Genomic DNA, 23,994 nt, shown 5'->3' with positions numbered 1-23,994 from the left:
AGGTGTGTCAGAAAGGTTCCAGGACTGGTGTCACAATCGCTATACAGTGGTGACCCTGACAATATCCTTGTTAATAAATAAAAAATGTTAGATACACCTGCTAGATGGTGACAGCAAAAATTCACAAGAAACAGCATATTGGCAGATAGTGAAGAATTCTTCAAAAAAGCGCTTTATTGCTCCTCCCATTTAAAGTTTGCTGGAATACTAAACATCAAACTAAGAGAATTACAGTGTTTATTCGAACAAACACTACAAAACTTTTTTTTACCCAAAGTCTGATGGCTTAATGCTAACACACAACGCAAAGCTCTATAAACAGGCTAACGACAATGTTTCAGTGCTATAACCCTTTATGCAATATTTATTTGAACACAACCGTTTTAGCAAATATAACAGTACTGCAATTTGCAGAGCAGTTATGAACTTATGAACTAATTGTTTCTATATATGCTAAGTCTAGCTGCGGTGTTTTGTATTAACTGCACACTTTTAAATTAATACTAGACATAGGAAGACCAGAGAGCGATACGTTACAGTACTCGAGGCAAAATGTAACAAACGCATTAATTATAATCTCTGCGTCACTAGCAGATAGAATAGGACGAATCTTGATAATATTGCAAATGTGGAAAAAAAAGCAGTTCTAGTAATATTTTTAATGTGTATTTGAAAGGAGAGAGTTAATTCCAATATAACACCGACATTTTTTACTGTGTCACTTTGGCAAACAGTACAGCTATCGATGTTTACAGTTGTGTTCATAAACGGGTGCTAATGTCGAGCAGGACCACCAATCAACATCTTAGTTTTATCAGGGTTAAGGAACAGAAAATTAAATGATATCCATTGTTTTATCCAGTGTTTATTAGGGATGTTCAATACCATTTTTTTTAGACCGATACTGATACTCAAATCTTCAATACTCACTGATAACAATACCAAGTGCCTATACCATTAGTACTTATGATACATAAAATTTCCAAAAAAACAATGACAGATAATTATTTTAAAAAGACCTACACATCCCAATCATAGCAATTTTCCTTAAAATTGCTTGAAATTAATGACAATTATATTTTCTCAGTTTGCTCACAAGTCATTTTGCATAGAGCACACAATAAAATAAATGTCAAAAAATAGATAAATAAAATGAAACAAATAATCCAGTGGCCAGGGGAAAAAAAGTTCCAATCAAAATATGTGATTGTACAACTTTTTTTTAAGGAATACAGTGAAGTGCAAATAATTAAATTCAATACAATAGTGTTTCAAGTAATTTCGTAATATCTACCATGTTAAGAATTCCTCAAGCTGTTTAGTATGTGATGTTTAATTATTTCTTGTTTTGAAATCCATGCTTTTAATTTGGAAGGCTGCTCTGTATTTCTGTTTTTCGTTTCACGTTCTCTGTTTATCATTCATCTCATAGCAGTGTGAAGACATTTAACATTAACAAAAGGAAGTCTGAGGTGAGAATGGTCTGTCTGTGTATTGTTGAAAAGGAAGTCTGATGTGAGAATGAAGTTTGGTGTGAGGAATTTACAGGCGGAGAATGGAGAGGATTGGACTTGGAGGAAAGTAAGTTCTACAAAGATAACAAAAGACGACCCGAATAGCAGAAATACGGTAAGTATGTTCCATTTCAGAAACAATTGAAAAATATAATTTTTAGAGCCCATGGAATATGCCATTTAGGTGTGGAAGGAACATTGAGACACCAGACCTTCATCACGAGATGGCTTCGAGGGACGGACACATCTGCTATTGCGTCGTGACACTTAACCACATCACATAGTGTTATGCCTCACATTTATTATGCCCCTTCCACCGAATTTTTTAATGAATCAAACTGAATTTTGACTGCTAAGCCCCTCTATCTATCTTTCTCTCTCTCTCTCTCTCTCTCTCTCTCTCTCTCTCACCTGCTATTCTTATTTCTAAACTCCACACACAAACATTGCTTATTGATGCGATAAGTCATTTGCGACGATCAAGATTCGCGCTGGACTTTCTCTCTAGACTATTGTGGGATTAAATGTCCACTTTTTGAATTTATAGAAGTTCAATGGTAGGACTGAAGACATTTAACATTTTCAATTAATAGTTTTGCTGTTTTTGAATTTACCTATAGGCATATCAATGTGATATAATCATGAGTGTTTAAAAGAATACAGTGGGATGGTGATTTTGTGAACTTTATTTGATCTTCGTACCCTCAACGCTATTGAAGATAGGAATGTGCATGATGTTATCAGAGTCTCTTGTCATTAGAGACTAAAAGTCTGGGGTCAGATCTTGATTACATCTGTTCCCCCAATCAAGAAGGGGAACTGTATAAAGATGTCTGTTTACCATCAACATTACACCGTTGTTCAATCTAGGAGATGACATGTCTGTCCTTTGTTCAATCAAGAGCCGGGAGGAGGATCCTTTCATCCTTTGGTTATAAATGAGTTGATGTTCTGTAGACTGTTACACACTTGGGGTTCCACGTCGCATTCAGATGTGGGTGTCCTAACTGTGTCTTTAGAAGCTTCTAAATAAATTTTGCAAAGAAAACTTCTCCATCAGATCTCGGATACAATTATTTGGAACACGCAAAGATTACACTTAATATAGTAATCAAAAAAATTCCTTCAAGTGCTACGTCAATGACGATATACTCAATAATATACAAAGATCTATCTGCACTTCAGAGCTAATTAAATTAAGTACAACTGAAGACTTATGTGCTCTATTACTGGAGCCCCCTGTGGTGGTCAATAAATGCAAAATAACCATTTCAGCATTTAGTTTCTGACCGAAAAACGGCTACAAGAGCGGGGGCCAATACCAGTATCAATATCTGTCACGAGAAATGATACCATGAAATGTGTCCTGGTATCGGTACTTGCCCATCCCTAATCTTTAACAGGGTTTTTCCTGTGTTCAAAATTATGAGGCAACCGCCTCCAGCTAATTTTGTGCCACCCTCGGTTGACCAGCCGTAGGGAAGTCCTAGTCAAGCACTTTTGAAATAAGAGGAATAGTTCGACCACTTCTGAGAAATTAAGGCTCGGACACTTTTGTTTGGGAATAAGCAAGTGTCTTTGAATAAGGAAAAAAAAATAAAAATAAAAAAGGGAGTGGATGAGAAGTGTTGCGAAAATGGATGGTTTCCTTCTTCAACTGCGTGTTTGGTGACATTAATGAGAGAAACGGAAAAAAAGCTTGTGTTGGAGGAGCGGCAGCTCTAGAGTTGGAAGTGAAAAAAAAAAAGATTAACAGGTTGTCTCCAAAGGGTGGGGGGGGTGTGAGAGAGAATGATAAGTTGTGGAAATGAGTCTAGAGCAAGAATGATGGCGCTGCGGAACACGCAGCTAGAGGCCCTTCGAATGAGGAAGTGAAAAACAGGTTGTACATTGCTCAGTTACAGAATCAAGTAGCAGAATTAAAGTGTCATGTCCAGAATCTTTCAGAGGTGCCCACCCGAACCAGAGGAATCTTCCAAAGGTCCAGCTTTTCCTCCTCATGGGCCTGTGTCTCGTTCCCAAATCTAGCAGGCACCCATGTTAGCTAAAGTTGACCCGTCCACTGGTAACTCTGCTATGTTTTACAAACCTTTCTCTCCCACTGATGTGAGTGTGTTTTGATGCAGAAACTTCTGCCTATGCAATCTGGTGGTGCCAATTGGCTTCAAGCAGTGCAGAGAGCGGTTACGGGACAAATGTTAATAGCAGGTGATATCCGTGTTCTTTTTACACAATTAAGTCCGCTTTTATAGTTGAATATTTTAATATAAAATTTAGGTTTAAAAAAAAAAAAAAATATATATATATATATATATATATATATATATATATTCTCTCCCTGATAATTAGGCTCTTACGCGAGAAAATTACTTAACCTTGTCATCTTAGACCTTTGTTTCCCCTCCCTGAGTGTGTTATTTCAAATCTGGTGTTCGCTCCCAAAGCAGATAATGAGGCCGTGGCTTTTGTTGATCGGGCCCTCACTGATTACATTCTGAAAACAGGATACGCCCCTACAGCCTCCGCCTTGCATTCACAAATGTTCCGAGCAGCCATTTTGAAGAGCGTTCCCAAGTCTGTGGCACAGGCCATGAAGGCCAATCCGGATCTTTCCGGTGCTGAGGTTGACCGGTGGTTGTCACATTTTTAACATCATTTGAGGAGATATGCTAAAGAAAAAGAGTACACAAAAGTACAGAAACACAACTTAAGAAACCACTCTTGCTGTGATCTCATCTCCCTCTGTCGATTCCGAGTGCATGATGTATCAAGCAGGTACATTCATGGGTCAAGGTGCGCCCCCTGGGTGGCCTAACATGTGCTTCAATTGTGGACGGCCTGGTCATTGAGCCCGCGATTGCAGACAGTGACCTCAATCGTCTGGGTGTAGAGGCAGAGGCCAACAACATTCCCCAGTGCCAAACCAACAATATCTGCCTCCCTCTGGTGGACAGTTTCCACAATCATGGTGCCCTGAATCCACATGCACAGTGACTGTTTAATGTTTTTCACAGACTCTTTTGCATTCTTTTGTGTTTGCACCTAACTGTCCAGTCATTCTTTTGGGCAGAGATCTCCTCATCGCCACATGCCCTCTCATCAAATGCAGCCCTGATGGACTTATCCTGGAATTTCAGGATGATAACACCTACTGCTGCTCTGCCTCCTCTACCTCCAGTGCCACCTCCCAGTTCCCGCTTGTTGAACAACGCCCTGTGACATACGCCACTGCCAACATCTACTGGGCAAGAGTGGATATTGACTCCAGTGGTTGGCTCGAAGCTGAGCTCTCTGGTCACCTTGGGTTCGTAACCTCAGATCTTATGATATGGTAACTGATTGTATGCATTGCGCTCTGTACTGTGACAGATCAGGGGATGAGATCTATAGCGAGGCATTTCAGGAAATTGAAAACAACATGTGGGAATTGAACATGGGTGATTTGTTTGCAGGCAAACCAGGTGTCGCCTTTTCGGTGTCCCTGAGACCTGAAAAACTCCCACATGTCTCCTTGATGGTCTCGCCTCAGCACACAGCGAAGGATCTCGGTCCATTTGTCCTGGCATGCACACAGGCCACTGATTGGCAAAATTTATTTCACTCTTAATTGCTTTATTCCCCGTCACTTGATGCTTATTGGATTTAGTCTAACACATTTTTACCCATTTCCGTTTTGGAGCACCAGCTTCTGGATAGGCACTATGGACGTGAAACAACCAACAGCGATTTTGTTGGTTACCTTCTTGATTTTTTTCCCACATCGCTGTGGTCCATGGATCCCACTGATGTTGGTCTCTGTAACGTCTCACCTGTTGTGTTTCATATGAAACCAGGACAAATATGTTCCCCAATACTCTGTAAAAGAGGCTGGGATGATAGGCATTTTGGAAACAATTGACGGTTTGCTCAAAGCAGGAGTGTTGTGTGAAATTCCCAGCTCTGATTATAACACACATAGCTTACCCGTTGAGAAGAAAGATACTGGAAAGTTTTGCATGGTCCATGACCTGCGAGCGATTAATGCGGCCGTCTTAACTCCTACTTTTTCTGTCCCGAATCCTCACTCGGCATTGTCCCAAATTACATCAACCCACACTCATTTCTCTTGCATTTACCTGGCTAATGCTTTCTTTTGCATTCCACTCCATCCTTCAAAGAAGCAATTTTTTGCTTTCACTTGGAATGGTGTTTGCTACTCCTACAATCGCCTGCCTCGAGGCTTTGTCCTTTCACCGGGACTCTTCAACGACTGTCTTCACCAGTTGCTGTCTCCACTTGAACTGCCCCCTGGTGTTCTCCTGGTGCAGTATGTGGATGACCTCTTGCTGGCAGCTCCATCTGAAACTTCTTGTCTTGAAGCCACCAGGTCTTTGCTCTTCATCTCCTTGAAACAGCATCTTTCTACTGCCGCAGCTCTTGCGATTCCTGATTACAGTCGCATATTCTATCTTGACGTGTCTGAAAAGGTCAGCAGTGTTTCTGCTGCCCTTTATCAGAAGGGGGAAGGAGGAATTCGACAAGTTTGTCTGTATGCATCAACTCCATTAGAAAAATACGAGCAAAGACACCCAATTTGCGACACCTATTGACAACCCTTACTTGATTCTTTTCACAGATGGATGTTGCTTCAAAGGCAACGATGGCCTACAATCTGGATTGGCAGTAACCCAACCCATAGAAACAGGTTTTGAAGAAGTCCAAGCAGAAAGAATGTTACGCTCTCAGTCAGCACAAAGAGCTGAAATTTTGGCATTGACAGCCGCTCTCAGATTGGCAGAAAACCAGTCAGTAAATATTTACACAGATTCGGCGTATGCACACATGACAGTTAATGTTGCATTAAAATAAATTGCGAGATGCTTTAATGCTCCCAATAGCGGTGGCAGGAATAAAATGTAAAGGTTACTCTCAAACTAATGATTTTGTATCAGCAGGAAACGAATCAGCAGATCGAGCAGCAAAAAAGGTTGCCGGGTACCGACCTACACTCCAACTAACTATAAGTGAGTCTGAATGTGACAATCCACAGGAGGTTGTGGCAAGAAAAAGCAAGTCCAGAAGAAAAGAGTGTGTGGATGTCCAAAGGGGAACAAAAAGATGAAGCAGGTAGATGGCAGAAAGAAGGTAAATGTATTCCATCTCAGAAACAATTGAAAAATCTAATTTCTGAAGCACATGGAATATGCCATGTTGGTGTAGAAGAAACACTGAGACGACTACACACCTGGTGGCATCCTTTCATGAAATCAATTGTTAAAAGTGAACTGCAGGACTGCAGTGTTTGCAGCAGGTATAACAGTATACCTACATCTAAACCTCCCCAGGGCTCTCACGATCCGGATGTGACTGCTCCTGGTCAGGTGGTTTCGATGGATTTCACTGACATGATAAAAACAGTGTCAGGATACAGATATTTGCTGGTAATAGTGGATTCCTTTTCAGGATGGCCAAAGGCATATCCCTGCAAATCTGAAACAGCAAATATCGTGGTAAAACATCTGATTAATCATTACATACCATCACATGGGTTTCCTAGAAAAAGTAGATCAGACATCGGAACCCATTTAAAAAACAAACAAGCAGTAGAAAAGGCATTGGGATCAAAACACACATTTGGTTCAGTGTATCATCCCCAACCCCAAGGACAGGTTGAGCGAATGAATAGAAATATTAAATGAAATCTCTTCTCAGATAATATGTTTATATCATATTCATACTTTCTCCAAAAATACTAAATAAAAAATGGAAATTTTTTACATTATCTACAAGTTAAAAGTATGATAAAGAAACAAATCCCAACACTTCGGGGTACGCTCCAACCGCCTGTTTTAGCTAAAGATATTACCAAGCTTTTTCCGACAACAACAAAAAAACTCTCAAAAAAATATAAGTTACTTTCATATACTGATAAAATGTCTTTACCCATCTCGAAATGGGAGACAGACCTGTCTATAGCTCCGGAATCTGACTTTTGGATTCAAGTTTGTGAAAACGCATTTAAAATGACAAAACACGCAAATTTACAACTTATCCAATATAAAATTATTCATAGAACATACATTACTCAATATATGATGAAGAAAATTGGACTCTCAGACTCCGACATTTGTCTCCAGTGTTTACAAAACACTACAGACACTTATTTTCATGCTTTATAGTTATGCACTCCGGTTATGTATTTCTTGACTAAAGTCTTAGAAAAACTTTCCGCTATCTTGGACTGTAGGATACCTTTATCTCCAAACTTGTGTTTGCTAGGTGACCTAACAACAACTGATTTACCACATAAACAATTTCAATCTACACTTGTAACCCTTACTATCGCAAAAAAAACTATTCTTGTTAACTGGAAAATTAAACAAACTCTGAATATCGACCAATGGTCTAACATCCTCATAAATCACATTTTAATGGAAAAAATATCTGCCTCAAATAAAAACCAAATATCAAAATTTATAGAGACATGGTCTATGTATATAGAATATTTTAACCTAATTCTGGTTACTTAATTCTGCCTGTTAGCGAGAGCCACCACATCGCGATAACTTACATTGATGTTTCTGTATTTGGCAATTTGTAACTAATGGATCTGTTTTTATAGTCAGGAACCCAGTTGCTGCCAACAGGATCGAGCAGATTCACCTCCAATGGGCACGAAGGGTTAATATTCGGATTCACTGCATGCCAGTGGGTTAATTCTATAGGTGCTGTCCCCCTCCCCAAGGTTTAGGGGTAGAGTTCTTCAGTCGGCGACCCGGCGAACTCAGTAACAGGGTTAGCTTTCACTAAGAACGCTGGGGTGCCGCCCGTCCCCCGGTGCCCCCATCTCCCCTTCTGCCCCCGGTGTTCCGTCCCTCCACGCGGTGGGGGGTGGGGTGGGCGCGGGTGCCCTCTCCGCTCCTCTGTCCGGCCCCTCTTCGGCGCAGATACCTGGGTGCGGGGGATCCCCGTGATCTGGGGGTCGGGGGCTGGGGGGCTGCCGGTTGGTGGGGCTCTTCCTGTTGCATTAATGAATGTGCAAATGTCACTAAACTCAGCCAAAGGCTGGACTCCGTTTGAATGTCACACCAACAGACCATTTCCGGCTCCAACAGCTCCATTGGAAGAGGCACACGTTCCAGGACCTCCAGAACTTAAACAACTAACATTTACTTTCTCTCAGCTAACAAAAAAACAACCAGATGCTCCTTCAGAAATAAATGATTGTGAATATGTATGGTTGAAAGTGATTAAACGAAAATGGTCTGAGCCCAGGTGGACAGGACCCCACAAGCTGACGGAGAGGACATCTTCTGCATCACGGAAAAGGTGATACGTGGTATCACATCTCCTCCACCCGACCGGCAAGGACACCGGCTGGCGCCATTGTCCCTGCACCAGGCAATCACCCAACAACCGAGAAGCAAGCCGGCTCCCACTGGCATTGTTCTATTAAAGGTTGAGTTCACGGTATATGGGCAGAATAATCCCGGTGACTCATCCTGGGACCAGGTAGTCTCCCCTAAGGTCCTGAAGAAGCTGACAGCACCCTCCAGCAGCAACCCAAGAACATCATCTCGAGATGGCTTCGAAGTGGGAACGCATCTCCATCTGCTGCTACATCACGACACTCTTTCTCATATTGACCTTAATTATCAACATGTGGAACACATATGCTTACTCCACTGCAAACTCTTTCAATAAATCAAATTGTTCTTTAATGCCACATAATGCTAAACAACCTTCTCTCACTGCTAAAGGGATGTTTCATTGTTGCGTGCTTTTGCTTCTTATTCTACTGATAAGATGATAATGTCCAATCTTTCCACACAACCCTTGCTTAATGTTGCGCCAGCCGTCTGCGACGATGACGCAGCAAGTATCTTTTTTATTTGAATTTTGTTCATTTCATGTGTCGGACACTTTCAAGTCCGAAAGAGGGATGGAAGAGGGTCTTCTGCCCAGATTTAGTCATAACTGTTTTAATTTCCTTATTTCCTCAGTAGAGCTTTGTTCTGCGTATGTATTTTTGTGAGTGTTGTTGCAATTTCTGCCAGGTGCAGTCATGACTGAAAAACCTGTGTTTGAATGATGTTCTTGAGTCTTATCTCATGTCCGGTCAACTCCAAGGAACTGTTTACTGGAAACTGTGTGGTACCGCCCTTCAAGATAGTATAAGAATATTGTAAGTCCTCTGTAATCTTGGCACTTGTGAGAAGCTACATCCATTGCCTGTAACTCACTTGTGCCCGGAATATTCTGTAGAAATAAAAGCATCGAAGGAACTGTTCATCGATCTCTATCCTGTATCCAGATAACCAACATTCTCACTACCCGAAAGAAAACGAACACACGGAGGAAAAGATCTCCTCCACAACACCAACAACAAGGCGTAGTCACGGACTTTTATATTGCATGTCCGTCTGTGTGCGTAGCTCACAAAAAGTTCCCCATTGCCCACGGGAACCACAGAATCCCTGAACCATTTTGTTTTCCTTGCCACGGGTCACCGAGGCTCCCCTCTGGGAACCCCTGAAGGCGGGCTCGAAGGCGAGCTTAGCTTATACTAAGCAAACACGTGATATGTGACATCACAATGAGCCATATATACCCAGTAGGGTCATTAGCCACTTCCTGGCTATTACCATTAGCTTAGCATTAGCTTAACATGCTAAGCTAACACATGATATGTGACATCACAATCACCCCAGGATATACCCAGTAGTGGTCATTAGCCACTTCCTGGCTATTAACCTGGCATATTGGCCAATTGATTAGGTACACCAAGGATTCTACAACTACTACTACTACTACTACTACTGCTTCTACTACTACATGTACTTGCTACTACTACTACAAGTACTACTACTACTACTACAAGTACAACTGCTTCTACTACTACAACAACTAACTACTACTAGTATTCGATTATTTGCTCCTTACTTGATTGCTTACTTGATGTCTTCCTTACATTTTTTCTTGTTTCTTGCTACTTTAATTTTATTTTACTGCTATTTGTCTTCCGCCAACTGCTTCTAGATTTCTGGATGAATTCAAACCATTCCAATTTCAGCATGTCAGCTCATTCCAGGTCATTGTATATCATTCCATGTCATTCAATATCATTCCAAATAATTCAACAGGTTTTCATTCAGCCTTACAGCCTTCACACGCAATTTTATCCAGAAATTGCATTTTCTAGTTATTGTTATTATTAGTAGTAGTACTAGTAGTATTTTTATTTTTTTACTACAGTACACTTACCGTGCCTCTGACGCCCTCTGGGAAAAGAAATCTTTTGTAGATTGTGTTGACAGTATCATTAGCTTCAACATCACACTCCCTCTGCAGCAGGATTGGTCCAGTGTCAAGACCATCATCAGCCCAAAACACAGTGAACCCACCCTTTTTGTCACCGTGGATCAAGGTCCTGTGGTGTGAAATAATGAGGGTTTTTTTTTTTTTTTTTTAACAGGGGAAAAAAGTACAAACTTAACTCACCAGTTAATAGCTGAGGCTCCCCTGTGGCGAGGCAGAAGTGAGGGGTGATAGATGATAGAGCCATGTTTGGGAAAGTCAATAACCTCTGTGGGAATGAACTGGGAGCAGAAGGGCATGACGTTCAGTTCAGCACCTGTGGCTTTGTACTGGGCTACAACCTCGGGTATAGCCTGGCCCTTTACACGCCAGCGGGGAAACTTGAACACAGTGATGCCATCCTTTTCTGACTCTGTAGCTGTGAAAAAAACATGATTTAACTTTTAACTGCATCAAAGGCTCATTGTACTGATTATAATAATAATGATAGTAAATTTAACCCTATTTATAGGAGCCTAAATTTGATTTTAAGTTAAGTAATATTTAGATAAAGGTGATTTACGTTCATTCTGATAAATATATATTATTTACATTATTTACAAGTTGAAATGTTTATGGTTCATGTGTGTAATGAATAATAAGGCATGAAGAGGGTCTTCTGCCCAGATTTAGTCATAACTGTTTTAATTTCCTTATTTCCTCAGTAGAACTTTTATCTGTGGATGTGTCTTTGTGAGTGTTGTCGCGATTTCTGCTGGCCATGTCTGGAGGGCCTTCTCTATTTCCACAACAATAGACCATTTGTCTGTAGCTGAAGTTGAAGTGCATCTTCTGTTTCAATTTAATTATAACTGTTTTGATTTAGTTATAACTATTTAGAATTGGACATAATTGCTTTGATTTACTTAGTATAGTTCTGTGTGAGAATTCAAATGATGTGAGGGGGTGGCTTTCTCTTTTCACACATTCCTGAACCATTTGGTGGGGGCAAAGCAAATGTGTTAATTGGATCCCTTTGTGTTTTACAACCAGCGCCAGCATGTCTGGCTCTGAAAACAACTCAACCCTTATCTGATCTTCTGTTTAACATCTTGCGACTGCGTGGGGGAAAAAGAAGAAGGGGGAGCATTTGGTGATTTGTATTGAGGTATCATGTGACTGTCTGAGAGGAGAGGAGAGAGAGGGGAGGGACTTTCAGAAGGACGGACGGATATTAGTGACGAGTAGAGGGAGGGGCGACACAGATGAGAAACAACATGGCGCCGCTTGGCTGCATCGTCTCTGTCCACAAACTTGTGAAAATAAATCCTTAAGGAAATGCCTGATTTCACAGATCTCATTGTCTGTTTTGATAATCAACATCATGAACACGGGACAACAAAGAATCCTTCCTACAACAAAGTCAATGTGTTAGTATGATTTCTTTGTAAGTCTTATCTCATGCCGGGTATCGTCATGTCTGGAGGACCTCCTCTTTTTCCACAACAATTGTCTGTGGTTGAAGTAAATGTATTAGTATGATGCCTTTAAAGTATCTCATGTCCGGTGAACTCCGGGTGGGCTGTTTGCTGGGGGCTTTGTGGTACCGCCCTTCAAGATAGTATAAGAATGTTGTAAGTCCTCTGTAACTTGGCACTTGAGAGAGGCTGCAGCCATTGTCTGGAACGCACTTGTGCCCGGAATATTCTGCAGAAATAAAAGCTTCGAAGTAACTGTTCATCGATCTCCAGCCTGGATTTGGATAACCAACATTCTCACTACCCGAAAGAAAACGAACACGCGGAAGAAAAAGATAATTTTTCTTCAACAGGCAACAGTTATATTGTTTGCATTTAAAATGTGTAAATATAGGATGTAACATTTCAAAGTACTATACAATTCACAGCTTTGTTTATTCAAGACCTATTTGATTGCCTTTATGCGGAGGGACCAATGTGGTACCCGGCAGTAATGCGGTCAGGCAGTAATGCGGTCAGGTAATATGGAGTAGAGCCACACAGTTTTTTGACCTCCTGCTTATACTCATCTTCCTGGACTCCTAGACTTAAATTACTACTCTTTGATATTTCGTTTTTTTTGTGTGTCATTTTTGCATTTTTGTATCGTTGATTTAATGTCTAATTAAAGTGAACGAAAGACTGTTACGGGGTTTGTGGTATTGCCCCCCCTCCGCCCATTTTGGATGGTATGTCCCAGGAGCAGGAAGGGGGCGCGCGCATCGGTGTTACACTATCGCAAATACAGTCATGCTATGACGCACACTACTGTCTCTTGTCTCATGATTAATACACAAAGACCAAGACGAGCGTATGGAGTTTCTTTTCATCGACGAAGCCGCGGACGCCGACTAAGAAATTAGTTTGGCGCGTCAAACTAAAGCTTTACGAATTACGAACCTACATTGTTAGTCAGAAAACTTGCTCTTCGTGGATTAATGCAACGCGGAACGGCCTGACAGCAAACTGATTACAAGAGGAATTGTTACCTCAACTTTGGAACGAATTGAAGAAGCTTAATTGCCAATCAACTCGAGTTACGATGTTACTCACGCGACAAGTGCGTGAGTAACCTGCATAAAATAGCTTCCCATCGTTCGACGTTCGGCTGAGTGACAAAGTAAGACGCTGCACTTCATGGATGAACAAGTCAGTGAAAAACTGGCAATAAAAATGACTGAGAAGGCTGTGGACGAACACAAGGCTTAACTAATACAGGCACACAGGTGCAAGCTTGCTCAATTGACCCGCATGGAACGACATATTGAACAATTAATGGAAGAAGATGCAAATGTGGATGCTGTAATAAGAAATTGCTTCGAGTTGACTTTAGTGGCTTGCAGCAAGAATGCTAGGACCTTAATTCTGAATTGAGGAAATTGATGAATGAAGAGGAGGTCCCCTACCAGTCAAACGGTAAGGTTGAGGTGTTGGATCTTTCAGATGGAACCTGCCAGCTAACTGTTCATAACTTGTTCATTTTCCTTTTTTATTTTAATGATACATTATTGGATAATAATATATATAAGTTATTGTGCTTCCTACTCCTTTTGAACGTGTAAATTATAGCATTGATTAATTATTTTCTTTCTTCAAATTTTTATTTTACACTTCAACTTATATTTTGTAATGTGCTAATATGTTCAATAAATCAACCAGGCAACAACAACACCAACTCTTTGGTCTGTAGCCTCCTCTTCATCCAAGTCTTCTCCTCTTCGTCAACGGGATGCGACAATCTCTGCATCGTCAATATTTTGAAGCAGATGTAATGCCTCTAGTGTTTTGTTTTATTTTATTTATGTCAGCCCATGGTGACATTTCTCTTAAAGCCTTGCTGAAAAGAGGTTGCTTTGGAAATCCTACAGCGTTGTCAGCGGTGCAAGAATAATTCATATAAATATTTTCATGTTTTTTAAAACAATAAAATGGCAGTATATAAATAATATATACACAGGCACATGAAAAGTCAGAAAGGCAGAAACATTAGATAATTTCGTAAACAGAGTAACAACACATCAGAGTTTAAGCTTCAAAATACAGCTCTGTTGTTAACAACAGCCTCACGATATGATGTGTATTACGATAAAGGGGTCACAATACAATACGTATCGCGAGCATATTGAGGCATTCCTCAGTAGCTTAAATATACCTCAGTTAACTACTGAATATAAAGACATGTTAGATGCGCCACTTACTATAAACGAGTTGTACAGTGCTCTAGATAGTATGCCTAATGGCAAAGCACCGGGCCCGGATGGTTATCCGGCTATATTTTTTAAGCACTTCTGGTTAATGCTTGCTCCACTATTCTTAAGAGTAGTAACAGAAATCAAAACTAATGATTACATACGCCCACACATGAATACAGCAGCAATTAAACTTTTATTAAAGCCAGAAAAAGACCCCACCTTTCCATCAAGTTACCGTCCGATTTCACTAATTAACACTGATATTAAAATTATCACTAAGGCTTTCACATCTAGACTAGAAACAGTAATCTCGACAATCATTCATAGCGACCAAACAGGCTTTATTAAAGATCGTCACTCTACTAATAATATTAGGAAACTCTTTAACCTTATTAGCATGTCACAGCGGCATGATAAAAAGGCAGTTATTATATCATTGGATGCAGAAAAAGCTTTCGACAAAGTTAACTGGTCCTTCCTCTTTATTGTTTTAAATAAATTTGGCTTTGGGAAATCATTTATCCACTGGGTATCAGTATTATATGATTCTCCTAAAGCTACAGTTACTACTAATGGGATTATATCTCAGAGCTTTACTTTACAGAGAGGCACAAGACAGGGATGCCCACTGCCCCCTTTATTATTTGCAATATTTATTGAGCCACTTGCATTAGCCATACGCCAGGAAAGAAGGATTCAAGGAATTCACTCTGGGGTAACAGAACATAAAATTTATCTATATGCCGATGATATCTTACTTTATTTAGAAAAGCCGGCTACTTCGTTAGGGGAAGTATTTAACTTAATAACTAAATTCTCACAGTTATCAGATTATTCTATTAACTGGACAAAATCAACACTTCTACCTATTACAGAAAATTCATGGAACCCTGCAAGCCAGGACCCACACTACTCATTTCCTATAGGTAATTTAAAATACTTAGGCATAAAAATCTCACCTAAATTAACTGATTTAATTAATTTAAACTTTTCTCCACTTCTGGATAACATTTATAGTGACTTGGAGCGCTGGAATAATCTTCCTATTTCTCTAATAGGACGAATAGCCACCATTAAAATGAAAGTTTTACCCAAAATAAACATTTTTTTCTCAATGATTCCATTTAAACCTACGGCTAACTGGTTCCAGTTGTTGGACTCAGCCGTTACAAAATTTTACTGGAATAAAAAAAAAGCAAAGATTAGTCTATCTACTCTTCAGAAAAGTAAATCCAAAGGTGGTCTAGAGGCACCAAATTTTATGTACTACTATATAGCTAACCAGCTACAATATATCGTTCTATGGGCACAATCCAACAGAGACACTAACTGTTGGCTGGAACTAGAACAGAAGGATTGTAATAACCTCAGACTTCTAGATTTACTCTTTATTATAACATTGATTAAGCGACATAATTGTTCTAAAAACCCAATGATTTCCGCCACCCTGACTGCCTGGTGGAAGGCACTAGAAATTACAAAAGCCCAAGTGGAGCCCTGTGGGCTTTCTCCCCTATGGCATAACCCCGACTTTCAACTTAACAACCAATCGTTTTATTTAGGTGTGTGGGAGCAGAAAGGAATTACACATCTCCACCATCTCTTCTCAGACAATATGTTTATATCATATACATCCTTGCTCCAAAAATACAAAATAAAAAACTGAATTTTTTTACATTATCTACAAGTTAAAAATATGATAAAGAAAAAAATTCCAACACTTCGGGGTACGCTCCAACCGCCTGTTTTAGCTAAAGATATTATCAAGCTTTCTCCGACAACAACAAAAAAACTTTCAAAAATATATAAGTTACTTTCATATACTGATAAAATGTCTTTACCCATCTCGAAATGGGAGACAGACTTGTCTATAGCACCGGAATCTGACTTTTGGATTCAAGTTTGTGAAAACGCATTTAAATGACAAAACACACAAATTTACAACTTATCCAATATAAAATTATTCATAGAACATACATTACTCAATATATGATGAAGAAAATGGGACTCTCAGACTCCGACTTTTGTCTCCAATGTTTACAAAACACTGCAGACACTTATGTTCATGCTTTATGGTTATGTACTCCGGTTATGTATTTCTTGACTAAAGTCTTAGAAAAACTTTCCGCTATCTTGGACTGTAGGATTCCTTTATCTCCAAACTTGTGCTTGCTAGGTGACCTAACAACAACTGACTTACCACACAAACGGTTTCAATCTACACTTGTAGCCCTTACTATCGCAAAAAAAACAATTCTTGTTAACTGGAAAAATAAACAAACTCTGAATATCGACCAATGGTCTAACCTCCTCATAAATCACATTTTAATGGAAAAAATATCTGCCTCAAATAAAAACCAAATATCAAAATTTATAGAAACATGGTCTACGTATATAGAATTTTTTTAACCTAATTCTGGTTACTTAATTCTGCCTATTAGCGAGAGCCACCACATCGTGATAACTTACATTGATGTTTCTGTATTTGGCAATTTGTAACTAATGGTTGTGTTTTTATAGTCAGGAACCCAGTTGCTGCCAACAGGATCGAGCAGATTCACCTCCAATGGGCACTAAGGGTTAATATTCGGATTCACTGCATGCCAGGGGGTTAATTCTATAGGTGCTGTCCCCCCCTGGCTGGGCGTGGGCGGGTCTGCCTCTCTGTTGGCTGCTGGGTGGCGCCTGCGTCTTGGCCGTTCCCTGGGTCTTTTCGGGGGTCCCCTCCCCTGTCCGCCTTCCTCCCCCTCCCCTGGGCCGGGGGCTCCATCCGTGGCCCGGGTCTCGGCGCTCCGGGGGCCGGGAGGGTGGGTGGTTTGGTGTTGTGCCCGCCCCGCTCTGGTGGTCCTCCTGGCACCTCGGGGGGCGAGCCCTATCGCCCCGCCGGGCTGGTCCCATATGCTCGTCGGGGTCCTGGTGGGGTGAATGGGGGTTTGGTGGGCGGGTGCACCTCCCACCCCCGCCCGGTTGGGGAGGGCCCCGCTGGTCGCTCCTCTTAACTCACTGCATTAGTCTTGCACAATACACTTTTATAGACATATAGGGCACATAACACACTTTGGGGGGGGGGGCTGTGGACCGGTGGGGTGCCTGGCGGGCCTGCAGTGCAGTCCTGCAGTCCTGCTGCGTTGGGTTGGGGGCGCGGGCCGCGTTGGGGTGGGGGACACTCCTGCTCCTGGGTTTGCTCTCTGGCCGGTGGCCCCTGCGGGGCCCGGGTGTCGTCCTTTGGCACTGCCGCGGCCTGGGGGGCCCTAAGGTGTTGCGCTTGCTCTGTCCTGGCGGGGGTCGACGACTCCCCTCTTTGGTGGAGACTTTCATGCATGCGAGATCAACCACACCAGCATCTATCGAAACTCAGACACAATCTGCTTCTTCCTCAGGTCATTGAATCGGTGGAGGCTGGTGTCTGTGGATCTCACTCTGCTTCGTCTGTCCTTCCTTTTCTCAGTCTCTCCTTTGGTCTCTTGAGGTCTCCCTGATTTGTTGGAGTTTAGCTGTCTCCGGGGTTGGTGAAGGACTCTAGTTAGTGGCCAGGTTACTACTAACTCTGTTGACCTCATTTGTAGTAAAGATACTGAGGACCTTATTTAAGTATTATCATCTGTTTTCAATGATGATAATGATGGTAACGTGATGTGTTTGAGTTTTTGTACGTGTCATAATCCCAATATGTACTGGATGACCAAATTTTAGGTGAGGGCTCGTTTGTTTGCAGCATCGATCAAACACAGATTCCCTTGTAGGAGGTGGCATAAAGAATCCAAGGGAAAAGGCTTGGAACAGTCTTGGGTTTCCGGCGTCTGACACGTTAGCCCCAATACGAAATCCTCGGAGGTGAAATGCTACTTTAGACTTGTGTGCTGCTTTTTCCTGATAATAAAATGTGGTCCATCCTCCCGCCGAATAGACCTTTTTTACAAAAATCTTTAACTATGTAATCACCAGGAATCTCAGCTTCCGGTCCTTATACTTAGCACTCGAAGCAAGATGGATCTCAGAGTATATTGTACATTATCTCAAGTATTTGTCCAAAATTACCTTTGCCAATGTGGAAACTAGCATTGTACAAGCAAAGCTTCGCAGCCTGCTGAGCATCATAACCAATCAAATCAATGTTTCCCAACCAGGAGTGCGTGTGCACATTGCAGGGGGTATGTGGAAACTCTTAAAGCTGAGATGATGAATAAAATAAAATAAAATAAAACTGCATACAGTTTTATGACAGAATATTATTTGTTTTCTGTGTTTTGTTTAATGCCTGTTTAAAGGGAACTAATGAAAAAGCGCTCTAGTTTTTGGTGGTAAATGTTACAAGAATTATATATAACAGAAGCAGATTTATTCTTTATTTTGATTCATTGACATACCAACTGCTAGAATGGGGAATGGAAGCCTAGTTGTTGGTTAGGTTTTAAAGACTAGGTGTACCAGGGTTTTTCCTGGCTCAAAATGAGGCAGAGGAGGTATCATAATGACTATGATGGGTGACTACCGATACCCGATATCGGTGCGAATACCAATCTTTATTATTATCGGTACTCTTGGAGGTGACCGATACCATTATCAGCCGCCCTCCTGCAGCCATTTTACGATCAGGGACTGGAAATGAGAAGTACAAATATAGGAATACAAAGTTGCCAATCATTTTTGCCAGTTTTTAATTACAATCATTAACAATTCACCCACTAGTACATATTTAATTGTAAATATAGTTCAGCGTTGTAGCAAAACACTATTATGTTTATTGTATTTACTGTGTTATGACATTTGGTGATGGCTGGAGCGCGCCACCTCTGCCTCACAACAAGAAAAAGGGTGTGTGCAACGGTTGCTCCATGATCTATTTCTTCTTCGGTAAATTAAAGTTTTTTAAAAAGCAAAAAAAGAAAGCTGTTTCTTCTTCGGTTGCTGCTTCAGGTCTTTCTGGTGCACTGCTGTTGATATAGCGCCTCCATAATGGCGCAACACTGCAATTGCAGTTAAAATGCATTGCTGCCGAGCTCAATCAACACAACTGGAGCGCTGTGTTAGTGTGTTGAGCAATATCAGTGGCTCAGGCTGGACGTGGTGAACAAATTAGGTGGAGGTGGCCACCACTGAATTTTGTACACAGGAAAAACCCTACATTCATTGTAATTAAGTAAAATAGCAAAGTGATATTTCATCACCATCAATCTTCTTGATATGTGAGCTTTTATATAATTGTAGAAAGCCCACATTATTTCAAATATTTGCAAATTTTTACATTTAATGCTTTGATGGACTTATTTCATGAGTTTGAAATGTACATTTGAAATGCATCTCCCGTCTCACGATCATTGTTTACTACCGTTAGCTGCTGCCTGCTAATGCTGGACTGTAGTGTAGCCTACACTACAGCAGCATATCTATATGTATATGTGCATGTGTCTATGTATGTATATATATATATATATATATATATGTATGTATGTATTAAAGTATATATATGTATGTATATACGTGTATATATGTGTGTGTATATATATATATATATATATAGGTGTATTTTAAGTATTCTTCATCCAGTAAAAAGTCCGGGTTTAATATTGCTACTACAACTGGACATTACTTTTGCAAAGTGAGTTCAATGGTAATTCACTGGTGGATAAAGCTGGACATACCCTATGGGTTTAAAAGTGTAATATTCCAACTCTACACTATGACAGAAAGTCTTTGCTAACAAATGACACTCTATGCCAGAGATAGGCAAGTTTAGTCCAAGAGAGCCGCAGTCCTGCATATTTCCAGTGTCTCCTGCCTCCAACCCAGATGTTTCAAATCATTAGCTCATAATTACGTTCTGCAGGAGCTTCTCAACTGTGTTCGGGGAGGGAGACATCAAAAACATGCAGGACCAAACTTGCCTACCCCTGCTCTATACGGAACGAGTGAAACAAAATGGCACACCAAGCAGTACGGGAAGATACATAAATGGAATAAGCCCACTGCAGCTCTCACTCTAAATGCCACGTGCTTATCTTGATTAAATGCGACCACGTGCTGTGAGGCAGAGATAAGTCACAAATTGCAACTATCTTGTTGGCCAATGAAAATAATGGGTATACGTAGGCCAGATTTGTATGGTATACTTAAGCCTTACAGAGAGCAGGTTATAAAGTATGTGAATTGTGAATACCATACACTGAAAAAATTATTTCATTGGACTAAACTTTAAAAAAAAAAATGCTTTAATTTGTTACAGCTAATTTTGTTTAGTTTTTCTCGTTATATTCATGGTTTGGTTGAAAGCATCATTTTCAATTTAATATGAATAAAATACATTTATTTTTCCCAAGCCCAATAAAAAAGTTATATCCAAGTAACTTTTTACTTTGGAATAAACTAATTAAAGTCAATTTTATTACTTTACCCCAAATTGAATTTCTGATTCAGTCTGAACAAAATTTGCGGGGTTCAACCTAAGTTGGTTGCCAGACAATTGTAGGGCACACATAGGTGAACGAACATACACGTCAAGGGACAACTTAGTCTTCAACTAGGCAACCATGCATGTTTTTGAGATGTGTGAGCAAATTGGAGTACCTGGAGCAACCACATCAGCCAGGTGGGTTCATACAGGTATCTGGGGGTCCACATCGACAACACACTCAGCTGGAGGGTACATGTTGGAAGTCTCTGCTCCAAACTCCAACAGCGTCTTTACTTCCTACGCAGACTTAGGGTCTATGGAGTGGAGCAGAGGATCATGCTGTTGTTCTACCGGGCTGCATTGGAAAGTATCATCAGATACGGCATTGCGGCCTGGTACGGCAACCTGACTGTGCAGTCAAGGTCACAGATTGCCGGTCTGGTGCGGACTGCCATGAAGATCATGGGGGTCAGGAATCATCCTTCCCTACAGATGCTTTATGAGCGGTCCGTCACCGGACTGGCACAGAAAATTGTTAATGACCCGACTCACATTCTTCATCATGAGTTTCAGCTACTGCCTTCCGGCAGGAGATTCAGGGCCCCCAGAACCAGGCTGAACCGCTACAAGAACTCATTCCTGCCGACATCCATCAAACTGCTTAACAACCGACATTAACTCAGTGCAATAAGATATATATATATGGTGCAATTTTGTGTACATACCCATGTGCGTGTGATATATATATATATATATATATATATATATATATAGAAGTGTGTATATGTGTGTGTGTATATGGGTGTGTGCAATGTACTTCTCTACAGATGTATCCTCCTGTGAAGACTTCTGGGAAGTCTTCTACTTATTGCTGCACTTCTTATTTATTTAATTTTAATTTCATCTCTTTCTATTCTGTCGTTTTCTCTTACTGTAAACTGCAGCTGGACGGAGTCCAGGAAAAAGTTCCCTACGGGGAAAATAAAAGTATATCGTATCGCATCGCATCGCATCGCATCGCATCGCATCACATCGTATCGTATCGTATCGTAGAATGCCCACGCAAGGACCCGTAAAACATGGAAGCACCACGCGGGAAGGCTGGAGGCTAGATTTGAACCAGTGGGCTCAATCTGTGTTTAAAGCAAAAAATATTTGCAATTAAATAACAAAATGACAGTAAAAACGGGAAAACTGCCCCTAAAAGATGTTGTTTATTGTGAGTATTTTGTAAACTTGTGCATCTTTTGTAGAACTACATGAGTCTTAATTTACAATCCTTGTTTTTTTTTTTTCATGTCTAACTAGTGGGGGCACAACACATTTTTTTGCAGATTAAAAAAAAGTTTTTCATTTCGCTCCCCTATGTGTGTAAAATTTGACATTTTTAACTAATAAACCATTTTTACAGTTTTAGCTTATTTTTTTAAATAAAAAAACTAACTTTTTTTAGTTAGTTAAAAAAAATTGAAATAAAAACTTTTTTTAGGGACAGTTTTATGTTTTTAATGGCAGTTTGTTATTTGACTGTAAATATGTTTTTGTTTTATCTTAATTAGCTTCGCAGGCTTGGTGGCCCACTGCTAAACACATCCGCCTCACAATTCAGTAGTCCAGGGTTCAAATACAGCCTCCAGGCTTACTGTTTGGAGCTTCCATGTTCTCCCTGTACCTAATACATATGTTAATTGAACACTAAATTGTCCCTTGATGTGCTTGTGTATGTTTGTTCACCTGTATGTGCCCTACAGTTGTGTGGCAACCAGCTCAGGTTTTTCATACTGAATCAGAAATTCAATTTGGTTTAAAGTAATAAAATTGACTTTAATTAGTTCATTCAAAAGTAAAACATTACTTAGATGTAATTTTTTTATTTGGCTTGGGAAAAATTAATTTATATTAAATTGAAAATGATGCTGTCAACCAAATCATAAATATAATGAGAAAAACAAAAAAAAAATCAAAATTTAGCTGCAACAAATTACTTCATTTTTTATAGTTTAGTTCAACAAAACATTTTTTGCAGTGTATGTGATGCCACTACAAAGTATATACAGTAATATAATGCGGTGTTTCTCAACCCTGGTCCATTATCCAGCCTGTTTCCCTATTCTCAATCAAGGTGATTCCAAAGACAGCTCATCAGCAAGCTCTGGAGAAGCCTGATAACGATCCTCACCTGAATTGGAATTGGGACACACGGAAAACAGGCTGGATAGTGCACCCCAAGGACCAGGTTTGAGAAACACTGGTATAGTATTGTATATTCCTATTAACAAACAGTGATTAAAAAAACAAAACAAAACAAAAAAAACGCTTAAAAGGAACCCCAATTGTAATGACAAGTTTGCTCTATATTATTTATTTGGTTGTTATTAACATAACTCTGAGATCAATTTTTCAAAAAATCATTTCCAGTTTGATACATTTTGTAAGAACTTTATTTGGACGTACGCCGCCATTGTTATTTACATCACAACGCATTCAGTGCGTAGTGACGTAGAATGGTGGCAGGCCGAGCAATGTGAAATGCGTATAAAGAAAGCAAGGTAAGCCTTGTAGCGTTCCTATTGAAACAACATGTGATCGGGAGAGTTAACTCTTTGACTGCCAACCATTTTCAGAAAAGAGAACATGTGGGAGCATTTTGACTGATCTTTCAAGGTCCACAGAAAATGTTGTGTTTGGACTATGGAAACACAGATACTACCAAATGAAAGATTGAACACTAATCTTTCATTGAAAAAGAAAAAGTTTGTTTCTACCTTATTCAATTTTTCAGTAATCAACAATAGAAAATAGGTTAGTTTCACCCAAATGATCTGTATTGGACCAAAATACGGAGAAATCAAGCTTTTTGTGAAACGATATTGTTTCATGCACTCTAGTGAATTTGACACCCTTTTTTTTTCCCATGAATGATGCCACAAACACCTAAACAGTGCTTTACTTCTGTAAAACACTACCACCAACAATGAAAAATTGTTTTTTTGATAGCAAAATAAGTTTATTTACATTCAACGGTGTAACAATTTGACAAAACCATTTGGCAAACTATTTACAAATGTGTGCAACTGTGGTACTATTTACATTTGTGTGGATAT

General features: G+C 40.1%; 1 protein-coding gene across 1 annotated transcript in view; it reads right to left on the bottom strand.

Moving 5' to 3' along the window:
* aldh1l1 (aldehyde dehydrogenase 1 family, member L1) overlaps positions 1 to 23,994 on the bottom strand; it is an 80,258-nt gene that overhangs the window by 44,722 nt on the left and 11,542 nt on the right. The window contains exons 3-4 of the mRNA XM_077572519.1: positions 10,995 to 11,229; positions 10,758 to 10,923 (exon numbers count right to left, since the gene is read on the bottom strand). Of these exons, the coding sequence (XP_077428645.1) occupies positions 10,758 to 10,923; positions 10,995 to 11,229 (401 nt within the window). The remainder of the gene's footprint in view (positions 1 to 10,757; positions 10,924 to 10,994; positions 11,230 to 23,994) is intronic.

Source organism: Vanacampus margaritifer, chromosome 8 (genome assembly GCF_051991255.1).
Source record: "Vanacampus margaritifer isolate UIUO_Vmar chromosome 8, RoL_Vmar_1.0, whole genome shotgun sequence".
Lineage (NCBI taxonomy): Eukaryota > Metazoa > Chordata > Actinopteri > Syngnathiformes > Syngnathidae > Vanacampus > Vanacampus margaritifer.
This window is presented reverse-complemented; position numbering and strand designations above follow the sequence as displayed.